Consider the following 22,490-nt stretch of genomic DNA (forward strand, 5'->3'; position numbering starts at 1 on the left):
TACTGGCTAGCTAGGTCTTCATCTGTGTCTGGTGTTAGCTAGGTCTTCATATGTGTCTGGTGTTAGCTACTGGCTAGCTAGGTCTTTATCTGTGTCTGGTGTTAGCTAGGTCTTCATATGTGTCGGGTGTTAGCTAGGTCTTCATATGTGCCGGGTGTTAGCTAGGTCTTCATATGTGTCGGGTGTTAGCTAGGTCTTCATATGTGTCGGGTGTTAGCTAGGTCTTCATCTGTGTCTGGTGTTAGCTAGGTCTTCATCTGTGTCTGGTGTTAGCTAGGTCTTCATCTGTGTCTGGTGTTAGCTAGGTCTTCATCTGTGTCTGGTGTTAGCTAGGTCTTCATCTGTGTCTGGTGTTAGCTAGGTCTTCATCTGTGTCTGGTGTTAGCTAGGTCTTCATCTGTGTCTGGTGTTAGCTAGGTCTTTATCTGTGTCTGGTGTTAGCTAGGTCTTCATATGTGTCTGGTGTTAGCTACTGGCTAGCTAGGTCTTCATCTGTGTCTGGTGTTAGCTAGGTCTTCATCTGTGTCTGGTGTTAGCTAGGTCTTCATCTGTGTCTGGTGTTAGCTAGGTCTTTATCTGTGTCTGGTGTTAGCTAGGTCTTCATATGTGTCTGGTGTTAGCTACTGGCTAGCTAGGTCTTCATCTGTGTCTGGTGTTAGCTAGGTCTTCATATGTGTCGGGTGTTAGCTAGGTCTTCATATGTGTCTGGTGTTAGCCAGTTACCGGCTAGCTAGGTCTTCATATGTGTCTGGTGTTAGCTAGGTCTTCATACGTGTCTGGTGTTAGCTACTGGCTAGCTAGGTCTTCATATGTGTCGGGTGTTAGCTAGGTCTTCATATGTGTCTGGTGTTAGCTACTGGCTAGCTAGGTCTTCATCTCGGTCTAGTGTTAGCTAGGTCTTCATCTGTGTCTGGTGTTAGCTAGGTCTTCATCTGTGTCTGGTGTTAGCTAGGTCTTCATCTGTGTCTGGTGTTAGCTAGGTCTTCATCTGTGTCTGGTGTTAGCTAGGTCTTCATCTGTGTCTGGTGTTAGCTAGGTCTTCATCTGTGTCTGGTGTTAGCTAGGTCTTCATCTGTGTCTGGTGTTAGCTAGGTCTTCATCTGTGTCTGGTGTTAGCTATGTCTTCATCCGTGTCCGGTGTTAGCTACTGGCTAGCTAGGTTTTCATCGGTGTCTGGTGTTAGCCAGTTACCGGCTAGCTAACCCTAATCTACAGATTTCACATCACTGGGAATAAAATAAAATAAATTAAAACATTTAAAGGGTAGGGGCGTGCATCAGAAAACCAGTCAGTACCTGGTGACTTCCATTTGCCTCATGCAGCTCGACACATCTCCTTCACATAGAGTTGATCAGGCTGTTGATTTCGGACTGTGGAATGTTGTCCCACTCCTCGTCAATGGCTGTGCGAAGTTGCTGGATATTGGCTGGAACTGGAACACGCAGACGTACGCGTTGATCCAGAGCATCCCGAACATGCTCAATGGGTGACATGTCTGGTGAGTATGCGGGCCAAGGAAGAACCCGGATGTTTTCAGCTTCCAGGAATTGTACAGAATTGTACAGATCCTTGCGACATGGGGCTGTGCATTCATGCTGAAATATGAGGTATGCTGGCAGATAAAGGGCACGATATCTTTGTTTATTCAAATTGACAAAAATTAAATTGTGTACATTGTCCGTAACTTATGCATGCCCATACCACAACCACACCTTTACCATGGGAACGCTGTTCACAGCGTTGACATCAGCAAACCACTCGCCCACACGATGCCATACACGCTCACTATCTGCCAGAAACAGTTGAAACCTGGATTAATCCGTGAAGAGCACACTTCTCCAGCATGCTAGTGGCCATCGAAGGGGAGCATTTGCCCACCGAGGTCAGTTACGACTCCGAACTGCAGTCAGGTCAAGACCCTGGTGAGGATGAAGAGCACACAGATTAGTCTTCCTGAGATGTTTCCCGACAGTTTGTGCAGAAATTCTTCGGTTATGAAAACCCACAGTTTCATCAGTTGTCCGGATGGGGAGGTCCTGGGCTGGCGTGGTTACAGGTGGTGTGCGGTAGTGAGGCCGGTTGGATGTACTCCCAAATTCTATTTTAAAAAACATGAAGAGCTGCTGCCTTGGCAGGAACTACTGGGGATCCTTGATAAATGTCGTCAGTCCTGGGGGGCGGCCCCCCCGGGTGCAGTGGTAGGATCCCTTCTTTATTGTTTTGATGTTAAATCTGAAGAGAAAGTAGAAAAGTAAATCACTGTGTCTAGAGAGAAAACAAACAAAGTTTCATTATAACAGGAATTATACTGAACAAAAATATAAACAAAACATGTAAAATGTTGGTCCCATGTTTCATGAGCTGAAATAAAAGATCCCAGAAATCCCAGTTCCATACGTACAAAAAGCTTATTTCTGTCAAATGTTGGGCACAAATTTGTCTACATCCCTGTTAGTGAGCATTTCTCCTTTGCCAAGGTAATCCATCCACCTGACAGGTGTGGCATATTAAGAAGCTGATTAAAACAGCATAATCATTATATAGGTGAACCTTGTGCTGGAGGACAATATAAGGACACTAAAATGTGCAATTGGGATGCTCCAATTGGTATGCTGACTGCAGGAATGGCTGGGCCTGGCTCCTCCGTGACTGGGCCTATGCCCTCCCAGGCCCACCCATGGCTGTGCCCCTGCCGTCATGTGAAATTCATAGATTATTTATTTATTTTACCTTTATTTAACCAGGCAAGTCAGTTAAGAACAAATTCTTATTTTCAATGACGGCCTAGGAACAGTGGGTTAACTGCCTGTTCAGGGGCAGAATGACAGATTTGTACCTTGTCAGCTCGGGGGTTTGAACTCACAACCTAGTCCAACGCTCTAACCACTAGGTTACCCTAGAGCCTCATGAATTTATTTCAATTGACTGATGTCCTTTTATGAACTGTAACTCTGTAAAATTGTTACATGCTGTAACACTAGGTGTTATTTTAGATTTTGAACTAAATTTCAAATCACACATTAGGAATGTGACCAAAATGGCTTTTTACCACCTGAGTAATTTCATCAAGGTGCAACCTTTTCTCTCTTATGTATGGATGAGTCTCTCTGTATCAGCCTAGTGGTTAGAGCGTTGGGCCGTCATTGAAAATAAGAATTTGTTAACTGACTTGCCTAGTTAAATATATGTTAAATCATAAAAAAATACAAGCAGGCTTGACTACTGTAATGCTCTGTTTGGTCTACCCAGGAAAGCCATTGTTCAACTTCAAACCCTACAGAATGCTGCAACACAGGTACTGTCCAAGACCAGATGGAGAGGACACATTACATCGGTTTTGAGGTCTCTGCACTGGGTGCCTGTGAGTTTTAGAATTAATTTTAAGATTATTCTATTGGTTTTTAAATCAATCCACAAATATGCATCCCAATACATGCTTTTAAGTTTTACAAGGCCCCTCAGGTCCTCTGGCCTTAAGTATCCCAAAGCCTAGAACCAAGAGGAATGGAGGCAGCCTTTAGTTATTTCACCCCCAGCCTCTGGAAGAGCAGCACTGCTGCTGCTTGTAAGCATTTCACGGTAAAGTCTACACTTGTTGTATTCTGCGAATGTGACAAATAAAAGTTGTATTTGATCTGTGGACAAATTGAAAAGAGAGCTTAAAAAATATTTTTAGCTTTTCTTTTCCTTAGGGTGCCTTTTAATTGTTCCGTTTCTTTTTATACTTATTTTTGTTGTGAAGTCAATATATCAGCTTTATTTTCATAGTTTTTATTTGCGACCTTGTGGGCCGACACAGTAGGAAGTTACGAACTCTTCAAATTAACAAACTGATGTAGTGGCACCATCTAGTGGAGAAAAAGAAACGTCAGTCGTGCCATTTGCAATGTTGTGAACATTTGCATACTTCGAACATTTCAACTACAACCAAGCCCCTGATTGGTCGTTTTTGTTGTCTTTAACTATGTGGTCGTCCATGATTGGCTATAGTAATTTTTACCAACTATGAAAACATTATTTACAACTACAAGTTCAAAGCGATAATAAATTTTAAAAAACGCTGTTTGAACTTTGAAAGGTAACAATGAAAATATTACTTTCATATAGACGGTTATTTCAACAACAACAAAAATAGGACACGGTTAAAGTTCCTGAACTGAAAAGTAACATAGGAACTATTTTAATGGGAGTTGCTGTGTCCTACCCGGATCAGGAAGATGGTTATCCAGGATCCATGGTGTCTTTCCCAGGCAGCAAAATGAGAGTTGTTGGTACATTTATCAGCAGACCACTGCCTTTCCTATTACTTCACTTTACTCTATTGAAATGCGATATAACAGACGGCAATGTAGAGCACTTAAAGCGGGAGCATTCGCTCATGAAACCGTACCAGGGTAAGTACGCTAACGGCATGTGATAATGATAGCTAACTTTTATATAGTCAATAACGTTAGCTGCAAGGAGCCAGTTATACTAATTAACTAGATTGTTTGCTAACTAGCCAAACAGTGTGCAACTGCAGCCCGCAATTCGGGGCGTTCCTGCATCCCATTGGTTCCGTCATAACATGCTGACCAGACCGCTCGCGCAAGTTGCTTTTGACGCGATCAGGACATGCAGGTTGAAATATCAAAACGAACTTTGAACCAAACTAAATTAATTTGGGGACAGGTCGAAAAGCATTAAGCATATGTCAATTTAGCTAACTAGCTTGCTGTAGCTAACTAGTTTTCACCACCCTAACCCCACTCTATTCAGGGGAAACTCACCACCCTAACCCCACTCTATACAGGGGAAACTCACCACCCTAACCCCACTCTATACAGGGGAAACTCACCAGCCTAACACCACTCTATTCAGGGGAAACTCACCACCCTAACACCACTCTATACAGGGGGAAACTCACCACCCTAACACCACTCTATACAGGGGGAAACTCACCACCCTAACACCACTCTATACAGGGGGAAACTCACCACTCTATACAGGGGAAACTCACCACCCTAACCCCACTCTATACAGGGGAAACTCACCACCCTAACCCCACTCTATACAGGGGAAACTCACCACCCTAACACCACTCTATTCAGGGGGAAACTCACCACCCTAACACCACTCTATATACAGGGGGAAAACACCACTCTATACAGGGGAAACTCACCGCTCTATACAGGGGGAAACTCACCAGCCTAACACCACTCTATACAGGGGAAACTCACCACCCTAACACCACTCTATATACAGGGGGAAAACACCACTCTATACAGGGGAAACTCACCGCTCTATACAGGGGGAAACTCACCAGCCTAACACCACTCTATACAGGGGGAAACTCACCAGCCTAACACCACTCTATACAGGGGAAACATTTACATTACATTTAAGTCATTTAGCAGACGCTCTTATCCAGAGCGACTTACAAATTGGTGCATTCACCTTATGACATCCAGTGGAACAGCCACTTTACAATAGTGCATCTACATATTTTAAGGGGGGTGAGAAGGATTACTTTATCCTATCCTAGGTATTCCTTAAAGAGGTGGGGTTTCAGGTGTCTCCGGAAGGTGGTGATTGACTCCGCTGTCCTGGCGTCGTGAGGGAGTTTGTTCCACCATTGGGGAGCCAGAGCAGCGAACAGTTTTGACTGGGCTGAGCGGGAACTGTACTTCCTCAGTGGTAGGGAGGCGAGCAGGCCAGAGGTGGATGAACGCAGTGCCCTTATTTGGGTGTAGGGCCTGATCAGAGCCTGGAGGTACTGAGGTGCCGTTCCCCTCACAGCTCCGTAGGCAAGCACCATGGTCTTGTAGCGGATGCGAGCTTCAACTGGAAGCCAGTGGAGAGAGCGGAGGAGCGGGGTGACGTGAGAGAACTTGGGAAGGTTGAACACCAGACGGGCTGCGGCGTTCTGGATGAGTTGTAGGGGTTTAATGGCACAGGCAGGGAGCCCAGCCAACAGCGAGTTGCAGTAATCCAGACGGGAGATGACAAGTGCCTGGATTAGGACCTGTGCCGCTTCCTGTGTGAGGCAGGGTCGTACTCTGCGGATGTTGTAGAGCATGAACCTACAGGAACGGGCCACCGCCTTGATGTTAGTTGAGAACGACAGGGTGTTGTCCAGGATCACGCCAAGGTTCTTAGCGCTCTGGGAGGAGGACACAATGGAGTTGTCAACCGTGATGGCGAGATCATGGAACGGGCAGTCCTTCCCCGGGAGGAAGAGCAGCTCCGTCTTGCCGAAGTTCAGCTTGAGGTGGTGATCCGTCATCCACACTGATATGTCTGCCAGACATGCAGAGATGCGATTCGCCACCTGGTCATCAGAAGGGGGAAAGGAGAAGATTAATTGTGTGTCGTCTGCATAGCAATGATAGGAGAGACCATGTGAGGTTATGACAGAGCCAAGTGACTTGGTGTATAGCGAGAATAGGAGAGGGCCTAGAACAGAGCCCTGGGGGACACCAGTGGTGAGAGCGCATGGTGAGGAGACAGATTCTCGCCACGCCACCTGGTAGGAGCGACCTGTCAGGTAGGACGCAATCCAAGCGTGGGCCACGCCGGAGATGCCCAACTCGGAGAGGGTGGAGAGGAGGATCTGATGGTTCACAGTATCGAAGGCAGCCGATAGGTCTAGAAGGATGAGAGCAGAGGAGAGAGAGTTAGCTTTAGCGGTGCGGAGCGCCTCCGTGATACAGAGAAGAGCAGTCTCAGTTGAATGACTAGTCTTGAAACCTGACTGATTTGGATCGAGAAGGTCATTCTGAGAGAGATAGCGGGAGAGCTGACCAAGGACGGCACGTTCAAGAGTTTTGGAGAGAAAAGAAAGAAGGGATACTGGTCTGTAGTTGTTGACATCGGAGGGATCGAGTGTAGGTTTTTTTCAGAAGGGGTGCAACTCTCGCTCTCTTGAAGACGGAAGGGACGTAGCCAGCGGTCAGGGATAAGTTGATGAGCGAGGTGAGGTAAGGGAGAAGGTCTCCGGAAATGGTCTGGAGAAGAGAGGAGGGGATAGGGTCAAGCGGGCAGGTTGTTGGGCGGCCGGCCGTCACAAGACGCGAGATTTCATCTGGAGAGAGAGGGGAGAAAGAGGTCAGAGCACAGGGTAGGGCACTGTGAGCAGAACCAGCGGTGTCGTTTGACTTAGCAAACGAGGATCGGATGTCGTCGACCTTCTTTTCAAAATGGTTGACGAAGTCATCTGCAGAGAGGGAGGAGGGGGGGGAGGGGGAGGAGGATTCAGGAGGGAGGAGAAGGTGGCAAAGAGCTTCCTAGGGTTAGAGGCAGATGCTTGGAATTTAGAGTGGTAGAAAGTGGCTTTAGCAGCAGAGACAGAGGAGGAAAATGTAGAGAGGAGGGAGTGAAAGGATGCCAGGTCCGCAGGGAGGCGAGTTTTCCTCCATTTCCGCTCGGCTGCCCGGAGCCCTGTTCTGTGAGCTCGCAATGAGTCGTCAAGCCACGGAGCGGGAGGGGAGGACCGAGCCGGCCTGGAAGATAGGGGACATAGAGAGTCAAAGGATGCAGAAAGGGAGGAGAGGAGGGTTGAGGAGGCAGAATCAGGAGATAGGTTGGAGAAGGTTTTAGCAGAGGGAAGAGATGATAGGATGGAAGAGGAGAGAGTAGCGGGGGAGAGAGAGCGAAGGTTGGGACGGCGCGATACCATCCGAGTAGGGGCAGTGTGGGAAGTGTTGGATGAGAGCGAGAGGGAAAAGGATACAAGGTAGTGGTCGGAGACTTGGAGGGGAGTTGCAATGAGGTTAGTGGAAGAACAGCATCTAGTAAAGATGAGGTCGAGCGTATTGCCTGCCTTGTGAGTAGGGGGGGAAGGTGAGAGGGTGAGGTCAAAAGAGGAGAGGAGTGGAAAGAAGGAGGCAGAGAGGAATGAGTCAAAGGTAGACGTGGGGAGGTTAAAGTCGCCCAGAACTGTGAGAGGTGAGCCGTCCTCATGAAAGGAGCTTATCAAGGCATCAAGCTCATTGATGAACTCTCCGAGGGGACCTGGAGGGCGATAAATGATAAGGATGTTAAGCTTGAAAGGGCTGGTAACTGTGACAGCATGAAATTCAAAGGAGGCGATAGACAGATGGGTAAGGGGAGAAAGAGAGAATGACCACTTGGGAGAGATAAGGATCCCGATGCCACCACCCCGCTGACCAGAAGCTCTCGGGGTGTGCGAGAACACGTGGGCGGACGAAGAGAGAGCAGTAGGAGTAGCAGTGTTATCTGTGGTGATCCATGTTTCTGTCAGTGCCAAGAAGTCGAGGGACTGGAGGGAGGCATAGGCTGAGATGAACTCTGCCTTGTTGGCTGCAGATCGGCAGTTCCAGAGGCTACCGGAGACCTGGAACTCCACGTGGGTCGTGCGCGCTGGGATCACCAGATTAGGGTGGCAGCGGCCACGCGGTGTGGAGCGTTTGTATGGTCTGTGCAGAGAGGAGAGAACAGGGATAGACAGACACATAGTTGACAGGCTACAGAAGAGGCTACGCTAATGCAAGGAGATTGGAATGACAAGTGGACTACACGTCTCAAATGTTCAGAAAGTTAAGCTTACGTAGCAAGAATCTTATTGACTAAAATGATTAAAATGATACAGTACTGCTGAAGTAGGCTAGCTGGCAGTGGCTGCGTTGTTGACTTTGTAGGCTAGCCGGCAGTGGCTGCGTTGTTGACACTACACTAATCAAGTTGTTCCGTTGAGTGTAATAGTTTCTACAGTGCTGCTATTCGGGGGCTAGCTGGCTAGCTAGCAGTGTTGATTACGTTACGTTGCGTTAAAAGAACGACAACAATTATCTTTGATACACAGACGGCTATGTAGCTAGCTATGTAGCTAGCTACGATCAAACAAATCAAACCGTTGTGCTGTAACTGAAACTCACCAGCCTAACACCACTCTATATACAGGGGGAAAACACCACTCTATACAGGGGGAAGTCACCACTCTATACAGGGGAAACTCACCACCCTAACCCCACTCTATACAGGGGAAACTCACCAGCCTAACCCCACTCTATACAGGGGAAACTCACCACCCTAACACCACTCTATACAGGGGAAACTCACCAGCCTAACCCCACTCTATACAGGGGAAACTCACCAGCCTAACCCCACTCTATACAGGGGAAACTCACCAGCCTAACACCACTCTATACAGGGGAAACTCACCACCCTAACACCACTCTATACAGGGGAAACTCACCAGCCTAACCCCACTCTATACAGGGGAAACTCACCACCCTAACCCCACTCTATACAGGGGAAACTCACCACCCTAACACCACTCTATACAGGGGTATGTCACCACCCTAACACCACTCTATACAGGGGAAACTCACCACCCTAACACCACTCTATACAGGGGTATGTCACCACCCTAACACCACTCTATACAGGGGAAACTCTCCAACCTGACTCCACTTAAATACTCTTTATTTGTATGTATTTTATTGGCCTATACACCCCTCTATTCGGAGGACAAAAATATATTTTTTAAACTTTTTTGTTTTTTTCAGATATTTTGTTACATATATATTATTTCCTAATGGGATCTTTACTGACCAAAGAGTTGGAACACCCGTTTTAAAGTCCCACTTTCAATTTTATTGATAAACATTCCATTGTTAATTAGTACTTCAACATTATTCAAATTAAATGAATGTTATAAAAGTGTATAGTATAAATGACAGTGATTTGTCTTTGAACTTACTTCCTTCTTCTTATCCCTTTCAGCAGCATATGTGTCTTTGGCTTTGTTTGTCTGTGCCCTGGTGGCATTCATACAACGTTGTGTCCACGTCTTGAAACGGTTACTCTCACTACTGAGTTTTTTTCCCCCCTGCCAAAGCCTTTGCATCTATTGCAGGTCAAAAATATCATAGTTTGCTATTAGGATGGGATAGCATATATTACTATTAGGATATTATATATTACTATTAGGATATTATATATTACTATTAGGATATTATATATTGCGATTAGGATATTATATATTGCTATTAGGATATTATATATTGCTATTAGGATATTATATATTGCTATTAGGATATTATATATTGCTATTAGGATATTATATATTACTATTAGGATATTATATATTACTATTAGGATAGCATATATTACTATTAGGATAGCATATATTACTATTAGGAAGAGATTATATATTACTATTAGGAAGAGATTATATATTACTATTAGGAAGAGATTATATATTACTATTAGGAAGAGATATTATATATTACTATTAGGATTATATATTACTATTAGGAAGAGATTATATATTACTATTAGGATGAGATATTATATATTACTATTAGGATATTATATATTACTATTAGATATTATATATTACTATTAGGATATTATATATTACTATTAGGATATTATATATTACTATTAGGATGAGATCATATATTACTATTAGGATGAGATCATATATTGCTATTAGGATATTATATATTGCTATTAGGATATTATATATTGCTATTAGGATATTATATATTGCTATTAGGATGTCATATGGGGTGGCAGGGTAGCCTAGTGGTTCGAGCGTTGGTCTAGTAACCGGAAGGTTGCAAGATGGAATCTCCAAGCTGACAAGGTAAAAAGCTGTCGTTCTGCCCCTGAACAAGGCAGTTAACCCACCGTTCCTAGTCCGTCATTGAAAATAAGAATTTGTTCTTAACTGACTTGCCTAGTTAAATAAAGTTAAAATAAAATAAATGATAAGGTCCTTGGACCTTGAGGAGTAACGGTAGGCTCCTTCTTAACAGTACATCTTGGGCCAGGCTTGGGGTAGCCAACTCCACTCAACTCTGTTTAGTCTGCTTGGCTAATTCATAACTCTTAATTACATTGAGCCATTGACCATTACATTGAGCCAAATGACCATTCCACTTGTGAGGGGAATGGTCTTTTGCTAAACTGTGCACAGTAATTTTGTATTTGAAAGATTATTTCTTGTTTATATGAAAGTTAAGTCTCAAAGGTTTCCAAAACTAATTTGCTAGTGAAGATGAATAATGTTTCTAAATGTTAAAACAGAGCGTCGGTGTTGTAGTTCACATGGAGCCAGCTGTCCTCCATACCATCAACTGAGAACCCAAGAATGGCTTCTCGAGAGCTGGGCTAGGGGTGGCAATGAGTAATTGATGAACAACGGAATTCTTCACATTCTTCTCCCATGTGTCTCTAAAATCCTGCTCGACTCTTCACCAAAATGTTGTACAGGTGTTGGAAGCAGCCCATCCAGTCAGTGGGACTTCTGGGGGAGCACGCTAGTCACCAGCTCGTATGTGCGCCTGACACCTGATGAGAGAAGTAAACAGGGATCAATATGGAACACAGTGGTGAGTAAGGAACTAGCTTTTATGAAATGTATTCTGTTAGGCATTACAGACCGAAAATACAGTCCACTCTCAAATCCATTATAGCTTGATTGGAGAATATCTACATTTTAAATTGAATAGATAGGTCCAATTCATGGTTGAATTGATGATCCAATGTCATTGTGTTTTCTCTGTGCAGCCTGTTCATCTGAAAGACTGGGAGATGCACGTGCAGTACAAGATCCACGGGTCGGGGAAGAAAAATCTCCATGGAGACGGCATCGCAATCTGGTACACGAAGGAGAGACTTCATCCAGGTAATACATCATCTTGCCAAAATAGAATCTTTGTCATCAATCACTTCTTCATTCCAGTACAAAGCTTTGGCAATCAAATCAGTAGACTAGTCTATGTGATGTGGTAGCACTGGGTTGCATTTGCCGTAATCACTTTAAGTCTCAGTCATGTGCTCATCATATCTCGAACTCTTTGCCTTCCATTCAGGCCCAGTCTTTGGAAACCAAGACCATTTTGTTGGCCTGGCTTTATTTGTGGATACCTTCCGCAATGATCTCCATGGGATGGATGTAAGTGCAGCGATTTGGCTTGTTGACTTGACGTGATTCTTCCCTTTGCAGGGTCTGTGTTTGGCAGCAATGCTAAGTTCCACGGTCTCGCCCTTTTTAATAGACACGTACCATAACCACGAGGCGGCTGACGTGAGTTGACGCAGCTACATTTATCATTATTCTCCTTCGTTTCATGTCAATGTGATGGAAGGATTTTAATGTGATGTATTTTCTTTTGAGTTTCTTTGTTCTTTTTTTTTTTCATATGAAGCTTTTTAGTTTCTTTCTGAGAAGGACCTTTTTGTAGCATCATCAACATCTCCTTTAATATGCTGCATTCGGCTTATTAAACATTTTGAAATACTTGTACAAATAATTTTGCGTCCGGCCGCGACCGGGAGGTCCGTGGGGCGACGCACAATTGGCCTAGCGTCGTCCGGGTTAGGGAGGGCTTGGTCGGTAGGGATGTCCGTGTCTCATCACGCACCAGCGACTCCCGTGGCGGGCCGGGCGCAGTGCTCGCTAACCAAGGATGCCAGGTGCACAGTGTTTCCTCCGACACATTGGTGAGGCTGGCATCCGGGTTGGATGCGCGCTGTGTTAAAGAAGCAGTGCGGCTTGAATGTGTTGTGTATCGGAGGACGCATGACTTTCAACCTTTGTCTCTACCGAGCCCGTACGGGAGTTGTAGCGATGAGACAAGATAGTAGCTACTAAAAACAATTGGATACCATGAAATTGGAGAGAAAAAGGGGTAAAATTAAAAAAATATGTATATTTTTTGCATCACAGCGTAAGATGGATTGATAACTGAGTCAGGACTAGGATCAAATAATTGATTCACAATGTCTGATCTTTATTGAATATTTTATGTTTTCTGTTACATCCCTTGTGCTTTACACTAGCGTTCCTTTCCCTACATCTCTGCCATGGTGAATAATGGTTCTCTGCCCTATGACCATGGGAATGATGGACGTACCTCTGAACTGGGAGGCTGCTCTTCTGAGATCAGGAACAAAGACCATGACACCTACCTCGCCATTCGCTACTCCAAGCGCAGACTCTCAGTAGGAATCCCTTTTTAAGTGATATAAATGACTATAGTCTAGACATCTTGGACTGGTATCCTAAACACAGATGAGGCTTAACCCAGTCCTGTATGAAACGGCATGCTTAATAGAGATGCTTCTTGGAGCATGCTTTTTGGCCCAGGACTACGCTTCATCTTTGTCTGGGAACCTGGCTTCTTGTGTTATATATACTTCATATATTTCTTTTTTTTTTCTTCTTTCTTTTATGTTATAGAGTATAAGTTATGTAATTGACATGATACATTTCTATTCAAATAATGGCAATTGCTGAATTGTGCCATTCTGATCTCTACAGGTGATGATTGACATTGATGATAAGAATGAATGGAAAGAGTGCATTGACATCGGGGGTGTCCGCCTCCCCACGGGGTACTACTTTGGGGCTTCTGCTGCTACGGGAGATCTCTCTGGTAGGTTGGGTCAGGTTGTGGAGACTGATTATGGCTACAGTGGATCTCTGGTAGGTTGGGTCAGGTTGTGGAGACTAATTATTGCTACAGTGGATCTCTGGTAGGTTGGGTCAGGTTGTGGAGACTGATTATGGCTACAGTGGATCTCTGGTAGGTTGGGTCAGGTTGTGGAGACTGATTATTGCTACAGTGGATCTCTGGTAGGTTGGGTCAGGGTGGATTAAATAGAGACTGATTATTGCTACAGTGGATCTCTGGTAGGTTGGGTCAGGGTGGATTAAATAGAGACTGATTATTGCTACAGTGGATCTCTGGTAGGTTGGGTCAGGTTGTGGAGACTGATTATTGCTACAGTGGATCTCTGGTAGGTTGGGTCAGGGTGGATTAAATAGAGACTGATTATTGCTACAGTGGATCTCTGGTAGGTTGGGTCAGGGTGGATTAAATAGAGACTGATTATTGCTACAGTGGATCTCTGGTAGGTTGGGTCAGGGTGGATTAAATAGAGACTGATTATTGCTACAGTGGATCTCTGGTAGGTTGGGTCAGGGTGGATTAAATAGAGACTGATTCTTTCAAGATGTAGATCTCATTTCTTTTTAGGTCTCGAACACAAATTTAAAAACTGCACGCTGGGAAAGATAATGCCTGACCTTGATTAAATTCTTATTTAAAAAAAACACAACCTTGCTGTGCAGAAGAGTACACACAGATTGAACCAATGATTTGTTTTTTCATTTCACAGTCTGGCGTTGTACATTTGAAGTCTATGGTGATTCATGCTAACACCACTCTCATGTTGCAGATAACCATGACGTCATCTCTATGAAGATGTATCAGCTGATGGTGGAACACGCACCTGATGAGGACAGTCTGGACTGGACCAAGATTGAGCCAAGTGTCAGCCTGCTGAAGTCCCCCAAAGGTAGGTATATTTTATTCGATAAAGAAAACCCATTTCTGTTCTAACCAAATAGACAAAGATGGTATTCCATTTGACCACCGTTAAGTATTTGTCATCTTACTATAAATCATCTACGGTAGGTGAGTAGATTTGTTAGATTAAGAGTTAACCATGATCATTCTTCTTTAATTTTTCTCTTTCAAAGACAACATTGATGATCCTACTGGTAACTTCCGAAGCACACCTCTTACTGGCTGGAAGGTCTTCCTGCTTCTGCTATGTGCTCTACTGGGAATTGTAGTTTGTGGTGTTGTAGGGGCTGTAGTCTTTCAGAAGCGCCAGGAAAGAAACAGGAGGTTTTATTGAGAGGAAAAACATATTTCTGTATGTGAGAGGTATTTGTAAAATGAACTGTTGTGAAAAATACAGATTCAGAAACCCATCCAAAGTGAATTTTCTAAAGATTGTACAAATGTTTATATCTGCTGAAGCACCGCGATGATTACAGTCACATATGGTATCGTCCAATGTTTGTGAAATAACCATGACTACCACATATATGAGTGACCTTCTGATGGAGGCAGTTTGTTTTTGTTTTTATTCACACCCTTTCCCCTGTTGTTTTTGTTTTCACATTACAGGGGATACTTGTGAATTTGGATCAACCTGTAAAAACACTGATTTGTTAAATAACTTTCAAATGAGATTTACTTTCACAACATTTTCTGTATAAGTTGATTTATTTTCACCTCATGTTTTTATACCATTGGATTCTGAGTGATTGGACTGATTTTTTGAAATATGTTTAGAATTTAATTTAGTTTTTTACATTGATCTCTAACTGCTCTTGACTTTGAATTCAATATGGATGTTGGTAAGGATTTCGGGCACATTTACATTCTGGTAAGGCCTACCTTGGGGGCTTTACAAATCTCTCATGTGAGATTGCATCACATTTGAAATTAGATCCATGGGAATTGTGTTTTTAATGATTCTGCATAAAGTGTTTCTTTCCTCTTGAGGTGGCTGCTTTAACACGGACCATTTGAGTAGAAATGTCCCTTTACCGTGATTGACTGATTCAAACTGAACAAGGCCGTGTTGCGTTATCCTGTATAAGACGCAATAAAACTGGTCTCCCCTAATGATTCAAACTGAACAAGGCCGTGTTGCGTTATCCTGTATAAGACGCAATAAAACTGGTCTCCCCTAATGATTCAAACTGAACAAGGCCGTGTTGCGTTATCCTGTATAAGACGCAATAAAACTGGTCTCCCCTAATGATTCAAACTGAACAAGGCCGTGTTGCGTTATCCTGTATAAGACGCAATAAAACTGGTCTCCCCTAATGATTCAAACTGAACAAGGCCGTGTTGCGTTATCCTGTATAAGACGCAATAAAACTGGTCTCCCCTAATGATTCAACTCAGTGTCTTCTAATGTGTAGTCCTAAAGCTTTCATATCATTTTGTGTGACAGACAGTACACGTTTAGCCCTGCACTTTTTCTAGTGAAGCTCTACTACTGATTAAACTAATTGATGTCTAAATTGAAGACCATAGTCAGTTAATTATTTTCATCCGCATTGTTAGTGTCGGATTTAAAAAATAATAAGAAGAATGAAAACGGATATGTCGCCTAACTGTAAAAGATGTACCTCTGAAATTGGAACCTATTTGCATGTATTTTGGAGCTGTAGAGAGATTGCCAGAATCTGGCAATCTGTACATACTGCTGCACAGAAAATACTAGAGGTACAGTTTGATATGACCCCGTGAATTTATATTCTTAATGCCCAGCAGGACTTTGTTCTTGATCCTAACAGAGAAAATTTGCTTATGACTATTACATACTTTGCTAAGAAATGTATTCTTCTATTGTGGGCCTCTAATACCCCTCCTACATTTAAAATGTGGATTGACCAGATTGACTTTCTTCCTCTTGAAAAGCTCACTTATGACCTCCACAAGAGACAGCCCAAGTTTGATAGACTCTGGTCTCCACTATTCAACTATATTTCAAACTGGACAGAGTGAACGGGGTGACTAGGGAAATGCGCAGATACATGTTGTGTAAGGTACTAAAAAATGAATTATTGGCCCGTCATCTCAGCGAATGCTTGAAATAGCTGATAAGAACCTTGATAGTGCTGCTGCAAGTGTTATATGTTTTTTTTTTTGTGTGTTTTTATTTTAATTTAGTTTTTGAGTACGTGTGCGTATGTATGCATGTGTGTGTATGTATGTATATATATGTATGCACCAAGGAAAATAAATAGATTAAGAAAAATAAATGTTTTTATTTGACTTTATCATTCATTTTAATTTAATTTTTTCAAAAAAAATGTTTTAACTTTTTTTTTTTTAAGCCTGTCACATCTGTGAATGTGGAATGTGTTTTGTTGGTTGATTGAAAAACAAGAAAACTTAACTTTAAATTGAAAAAAATAAAATAATAATATATGCATAAACATGAAACCGGAAGAACATTACTTAGAACTACCATAACCACAAGTCTAACTCGAGTGTTGATTGGACGATGATAAGCGATAGGTTACGTGGCATTGGTGTCCGCGCAGACTCAGATCACAACATCCTTCGTCTATCATCGCCTGGAAGATGGTGGCAGTCAAAATGCAGTCTTGTGTGTTGTTAGTTTTGATTTTGAACGTTTATTACACCTTTGTCTCCTCGCTGTACTTTCACATCGGGGAGACTGAGAAGAAATGCTTCATAGAGGAAATTCCGGATGAAACCATGATCATCGGTCAGTAACGTTATCTTTGAATCGCTATGCTATTTAGCCTCGGGAAGTCAGCTAATCTAGTTAACGTTAACAGTAGTTAGTTAACATTAAATGTGTCTGTAAACTTACTTTTCAGTTGACTTGTTGACAGACTTGGCTAGCTAGCTTCTCAAATTCATGAGCAGGTTAGCTAACTAAGTTAACCAGCTAGCTAACGTAAGCTATACAAATCAAATACAATTTTATTAGTGGCGTACACATTTGCAGATGTTATCGCAGGTGCGAAATGCTCATGTTTCTAGCTCCAACAGTGCAGTTATATCTAACAATAAAAACCTGACACTTGTCATATTGATTTCCTCAACTAGCATGATGTGGATACTTTTAATAAATATAAACCATATCTAGTGTAACTACATTTTACTGTCGTACCATCCATATTGTAGGTCCTGAAACGACCCCTGACCCTATCCGTTTACCCTCTAGCTAGGCACTTGTAAGGATAAGACCGGTAGAAGCAGTCATTGGCTGGCATGCGTAAACAATTACATTTTTGTCTCTTTTTTAAGGAAACTATCGTACACAATTGTACGACAAACAGAAAGAAGAGTACCTTCCTGCCACACAGGGTCTGGGGATGTTTGTTGAGGTGAAAGACCCTGATGAGAAGGTAGGATGCTACACTCTGCAACCAGTATCATTCACATCATATGATATTCTCTGAGAGAAGCCTGTGAGAATAATTAAAAACCAAGCTACATTGAATTGAATAGTAATTATACTGATAGTGTTGCTTCCTGTGTGTTTTCTTATCTGGACTCTAGGTGATCCTGTCTCGTCAATACGGCTCGGAGGGAAGATTCACCTTCACCTCTCACACCCCAGGAGAACATCAGATCTGCCTTCACTCCAACTCTTCCAAGTTTGCCCTCTTCGCTGGAGGAATGCTTGTAAGTACATTTAGTGGGACAAATGTGGAGGAAAAGGCTATTGCACTCACAATGTGGGTCAATAAGAAAAGCTGATGGAAGGATACAATATGGGATGGGGGCGGGGGGTGTAAGTGTTTTGAAAAGACCTATGTTTATGCTCCTCTGAATTGCTGTGAACCACCCTTTCTTTCCTCAGAGAGTTCACCTGGACATCCAAGTGGGAGAGCACACCAATAACTATGCAGAGATTGCAGCCAAAGACAAGCTGACAGAGCTGCAGCTGAGAGTGAGACAGCTGGTGGAGCAAGTGGACCAGATCCAGAAGGAGCAGAACTATCAGAGGGTGAGTACATTTTTAAATGTTTTTATTTTTATTTAACCTTTATTTAACTAGGCAAGTCAGTTAAGAACAAATTCTTCTTTACCATGGCAGCCTACTCCGGCCAAACCCTAACCCAAATCAAATTGTATTTGTCACATACACATGGTTAGCAGATATTAATGCGAGTGTAGCGAAATGCTTGTGCTTCTAGTTCCGACGATGCAGTGATAACCAACGAATAATCTAACCTAACAATTCCACAACTACTACCTTATACACACAAGTGTAAAGGGATAAAGAATATGTACATATAAATATATGAATGACTGATTGTACAGAACGGCATAGGCAAGATGCAGTAGATGGTATGGAGTACAGTATATACATATGAAATGAGTAATGTAGGGTATGTAAACATTATATTAAGTGGCATTGTTTAAAGTGTCTAGTGATACATTTTTCACATCAATTTCCACCAATTTACATTATTAAAGTGGCTGGAGTTGAGTCATTATGTTGGCAGCAGCCACTCAATGTTAGTGGTGGCTGTTTACCAGTCTGATGGCCTTGAGATAGAAGCTGTTTTTCAGTGTCTCTGTCCCAGCTTTGATGCATCTGTACTGACCTTGCCTTCTGGATGATAGCGGGGTGAACAGGCAGTGGCTTGGGTGGTTGTTGTCCTTGATGATCTTTATGGCCTTGCTGTGACATCGGGTGGTGTAGGTGTCCTGGAGGGCAGGTAGTTTGCCCCTGGTGATGCGTTGTGCAGACCTCACTACCCTCTGGAGAGCCTTATGGTTGTGGGCGGAGCAGTTGCCGTACCAGGCGGTGATACAGCCCGACAGGATGCTCTCGATTGTGCATCTGTAGAAGTTTGTGAGTGCTTTTGGTGACAAGCTGAATTTCTTCAGCCTCCTGAGGTTGAAGAGGCGCTGCTGCACCTTCTTCACAATGCTGTCTGTGTGGGTGGACCAATTCAGTTTGTCTGTGATGTGTACGCCGAGGAACATAAAACTTACTACCCTCTCCACTACTGTCCTGTCGATGTGGATAGGGGGGTGCTCCCTCTGCTGTTTCCTGAAGTCCACAATCATCTCCCCGTGTTTTGTTGACGTTGAGTGAGAGGTTATTTTCCTGACACCACACTCCGAGGGCCCTCACCTCCTCCCTGTAGGCCGTCTTGTCGTTGTTGGTAATCAAGCCTACCACTGTGGTGTCGTCCGCAAACTTGATGATTGAGTTGGAGGCATGCATGGCCACGCAGTCGTGGGTGAACAGGGAGTACAGGACAGGGCTCAGAACGCACCCTTGTGTGGTCCCAGTTTTGAGGATCAGCGGGGTGGAGATGTTGTTACCTACCCTCACCACCTGGGGGCAGCCCTTCAGGAAGTCCAGTACCCAGTTGCACAGGGCATGGTCGAGACCCAAGGTCTCGAGCTTGATGACGAGTTTGGAGGGTACTATGGTATTAAATGCTGAGCTGTAGTCGATGAACAGCATTCTCACATAGGTGTAACGGATGTGAAACGGCTAGCTTAGTTAGCGGTGCGCGCTAAATAGCGTTTCAATCGGTGACGTCACTTGCTCTGAGACCTTGAAGTAGTAGTTCCCCTTGCTCTGCAAGTGCCGCGGCTTTTGTGGAGCGATGGGTAACGACGCTTCGTTGGTGACTGTTGTTGATGTGTGCAGAGGGTCCCTGGTTCGTGCCTGAGTATGGGCGAGGGGACGGTCTAAAGTTATCCTGTTACATAGGTATTCCTCTTGTCCAGATTGGTTTGTGCAGTGTGGTTGCGATTGCGTCGTCTGTGGACCTATTGGGGCGGTAAGCAAATTGGAGTGGGTCTAGGGTGTCAGGTAGGGTGGAGTTGATATGGTCCTTGACTAGTCTCTCAAAGCACTTCATGATGACGGGAGTGAGTGCTACGGGGCGGTAGTCGTTTAGCTCAGTTTCCTTAGCTTTCTTGGGAACAGGAACAATGGTGGCCCTCATGAAGCATGTGGGAACAGCAGACTGGGATAAGGTTTGATTAAATATGTCCGTAAAATGACGCTAGGCCAATTGTGCCCCGCTCTATGGGACTTCCGATGACGGCTGGTTGTGATACAGCCTAACTCAAGTCTACATCAGCTGTCCTCTTGAGTAAAGCCCTGGACACACTGGTAGTGTTTGCTTGCCATGAGTCCTTGGCACCTCTGAAAAGAGAGCTGGCTGTAATTTACAAACCGATTCTACATGTAGAAAAATACTGAAATAATGTCAGTCAGACGTCTACCGACAGGTGGTCCGTGAAGCACAATGAGCGGAATGAATGCGAAACGAACCATTTGGTGCAATGTTTTCTCATTAAAATACCAGTCTTTTCAAGGCAGTTTGATTTAAGACATTTGCTGAATTCAATATTTACCTCCATATTTACCTCTAGTTCAGATATTGATTGCCTTGGCTTGTGTGCTACTATTTGTATTTATAATTGCTCTGTCTTTTCCAGTACCGTGAGGAGCGCTTCAGGCAGACCAGTGAGAGCACAAACCAGAGGGTTCTGTGGTGGTCCATCGTTCAGACATTGATCCTGGTGGCCATTGGCTTCTGGCAGATGAGACATCTCAAGAGTTTCTTCGAAGCCAAGAAATTAGTGTAGACCTGCACTCTCATTTTGTTGTTTACCTGAGTCCGGGTTGGGGATCAAATCAGTAAATTCAGGAAGTGAACTTTAACTCTATTCAATTGAAAATTCTCCCATTGTTTTCTATGAGGCATTTTTCATTCATCAATTCAGATTTTAAATTCACTTCCTGAATTGATAAGTGAAATGAACCCAACCCTGGTCTGAATGCAGTACTCAAACATCAGTCAGAATGTGTGTTTGCTCCCAGAAGTATATGTGAAGACTGGTGAAGTTACCATCCTATCAGTGAAAACCACCCAATTACTTTGCATTTTGATAGGGCTCTGCTTTTGGATTTTTAAGACCCTTTTATGACCTTGATATTCCCCATCCCTGTTTCTATAAGGTATCAGTCTGCAATTCGTTTTATTTATGATCCTCTACATAATGTTTTACTTTAGGCTGGGAAAATAAACGTTTTTTTTTTTTTACTATTGATGATATCAAACATTGTTCTTCGGAAATTTAAAACCACTTGTATTTTTTTTCAACACATGCTGCCCCCCCCCCCCCCCCCCATAATATATTTCTGTTTGTGACTGCCAGTCAGATTATAGGCTGCATATTTTAGGTGTGTTTTCAAACTAATTAGACAATGTTCTCACTCTACATGCATTGTAATGGGGTTTTTGTTACTAGCTGAGAGAGAGCACCTATTTTAGTTTAGAGCTGTACAACAGAAATGGTGACTTGATTTATGAAATGTATTTTTGGTCATGTGTGCATACTGGTCTTTGTATCTGGATGTTTTTATTTAGATTCAAATTAATTTACATTTCAACCCCTGATGTATTTAGTGTCAGTCATGGTCTGTGTGTTTAGAAACAGAAAGACATCCATCATTTACATTTTTTTTTTAATGGAGATCTTGAAAATTTGGAACCTTCTCCTTCCTGTCTTGTTAGCCAGTATCTGTATTCACAAAGCACCTTGGAGTAGGCTTGCTGATCTAGTATCGGTTACATCTTGCTATTCATTTTGATTTAAAAGTCAAAGCTGATCCTAGCTCAGCACTTCTATTCTGAGACGCTTACTGAATACGGGCACGGTCTGTGTTTGTTTTAATGGTCCGTTTATAAAGCTGGAAAGTGAGACAAGAAACATGACATTTTAGTTAAAGGGTGGTGATAGTGTCTGTTAATATGGTAGTTCTATGGAAGAAAGAAAAGTAATGTGAAATACTAGCTATGCATTTGCTTAAGTAAGTGAGCAGTTCAGTTTCTCCTTAACTTGCTGAATACACTGCCAAAGATGTTCACTTATCACAATCCATTGACTTGATGATGGTCAAGTAAATATTGATTTAAAGAGATTTGCTTGTTTTTTTTCCCATCTATAGTGCATATCTAAGTGAACCAGGAGAGATTGTGTTTTTGGCTTCTGTTTTGTCCAATTCCTTTCTCCAAATTCTCAAGTAGAGTTTTGAAGACACTGATTTAATTCAATAAAGAACTGCTGTCCAGTTTAACAGTTTGCTCCGGTTCTCATCATATACAAGGAGTTGATTCGTGGGTAAACATCAATTGTACA

General features: G+C 43.2%; 2 protein-coding genes and 1 long non-coding RNA gene across 3 annotated transcripts; 2 read left to right on the forward strand and 1 right to left on the reverse strand.

The window, feature by feature from the left end:
* Nucleotides 1-1,028: 1,028 nt before the first annotated feature.
* LOC123993712 lies at nt 1,029-4,529 on the reverse strand. The gene is made up of 3 exons (XR_006831499.1): nt 4,205-4,529; nt 2,007-2,232; nt 1,029-1,919 (listed from the first exon to the last, which is right to left on the reverse strand). It is a non-coding gene; the product is annotated as an uncharacterized LOC123993712 (long non-coding RNA).
* LOC123993711 (vesicular integral-membrane protein VIP36-like) lies at nt 4,164-15,720 on the forward strand. Its single transcript, XM_046296126.1, has 8 exons — nt 4,164-4,394; nt 11,224-11,342; nt 11,521-11,638; nt 11,826-11,908; nt 12,796-12,957; nt 13,277-13,391; nt 14,197-14,316; nt 14,501-15,720. The coding sequence occupies exons 1-8, from the start codon at nt 4,184-4,186 to the stop codon at nt 14,659-14,661; spliced, it is 1,089 nt and encodes a 362-aa protein (XP_046152082.1). The 5' UTR covers nt 4,164-4,183; the 3' UTR covers nt 14,662-15,720.
* Nucleotides 15,721-16,831: 1,111 nt separating this feature from the next.
* Nucleotides 16,832-22,428, forward strand: LOC123993715 (transmembrane emp24 domain-containing protein 9-like). The gene is made up of 5 exons (XM_046296129.1): nt 16,832-17,061; nt 17,610-17,710; nt 17,865-17,990; nt 18,169-18,315; nt 20,784-22,428. The coding sequence occupies exons 1-5, from the start codon at nt 16,914-16,916 to the stop codon at nt 20,931-20,933; spliced, it is 672 nt and encodes a 223-aa protein (XP_046152085.1). The 5' UTR covers nt 16,832-16,913; the 3' UTR covers nt 20,934-22,428.
* Nucleotides 22,429-22,490: the final 62 nt, after the last annotated feature.

This window comes from Oncorhynchus gorbuscha, linkage group LG13, assembly GCF_021184085.1.
Source record: "Oncorhynchus gorbuscha isolate QuinsamMale2020 ecotype Even-year linkage group LG13, OgorEven_v1.0, whole genome shotgun sequence".
NCBI lineage: Eukaryota > Metazoa > Chordata > Actinopteri > Salmoniformes > Salmonidae > Oncorhynchus > Oncorhynchus gorbuscha.

Bases quoted from the DNA above. Each gene is read 5' to 3' on its own strand.
- LOC123993715 (XM_046296129.1), top strand. From the start codon at position 16,914: ATGGTGGCAGTCAAAATGCAGTCTTGTGTGTTGTTAGTTTTGATTTTG. The intron at 17,062-17,609 runs GTCAGTAACGTT...CTCTTTTTTAAG, and splicing joins GGATGAAACCATGATCATCG to GAAACTATCGTACACAATTG. The intron at 17,711-17,864 runs GTAGGATGCTAC...TCTGGACTCTAG, and splicing joins TGAAAGACCCTGATGAGAAG to GTGATCCTGTCTCGTCAATA.
- LOC123993711 (XM_046296126.1), top strand. From the start codon at position 4,184: ATGGGAGTTGCTGTGTCCTACCCGGATCAGGAAGATGGTTATCCAGGA. The intron at 4,395-11,223 runs GTAAGTACGCTA...AATGTTGTACAG, and splicing joins GCTCATGAAACCGTACCAGG to GTGTTGGAAGCAGCCCATCC. The intron at 14,317-14,500 runs GTAGGTATATTT...TCTCTTTCAAAG, and splicing joins CCTGCTGAAGTCCCCCAAAG to ACAACATTGATGATCCTACT.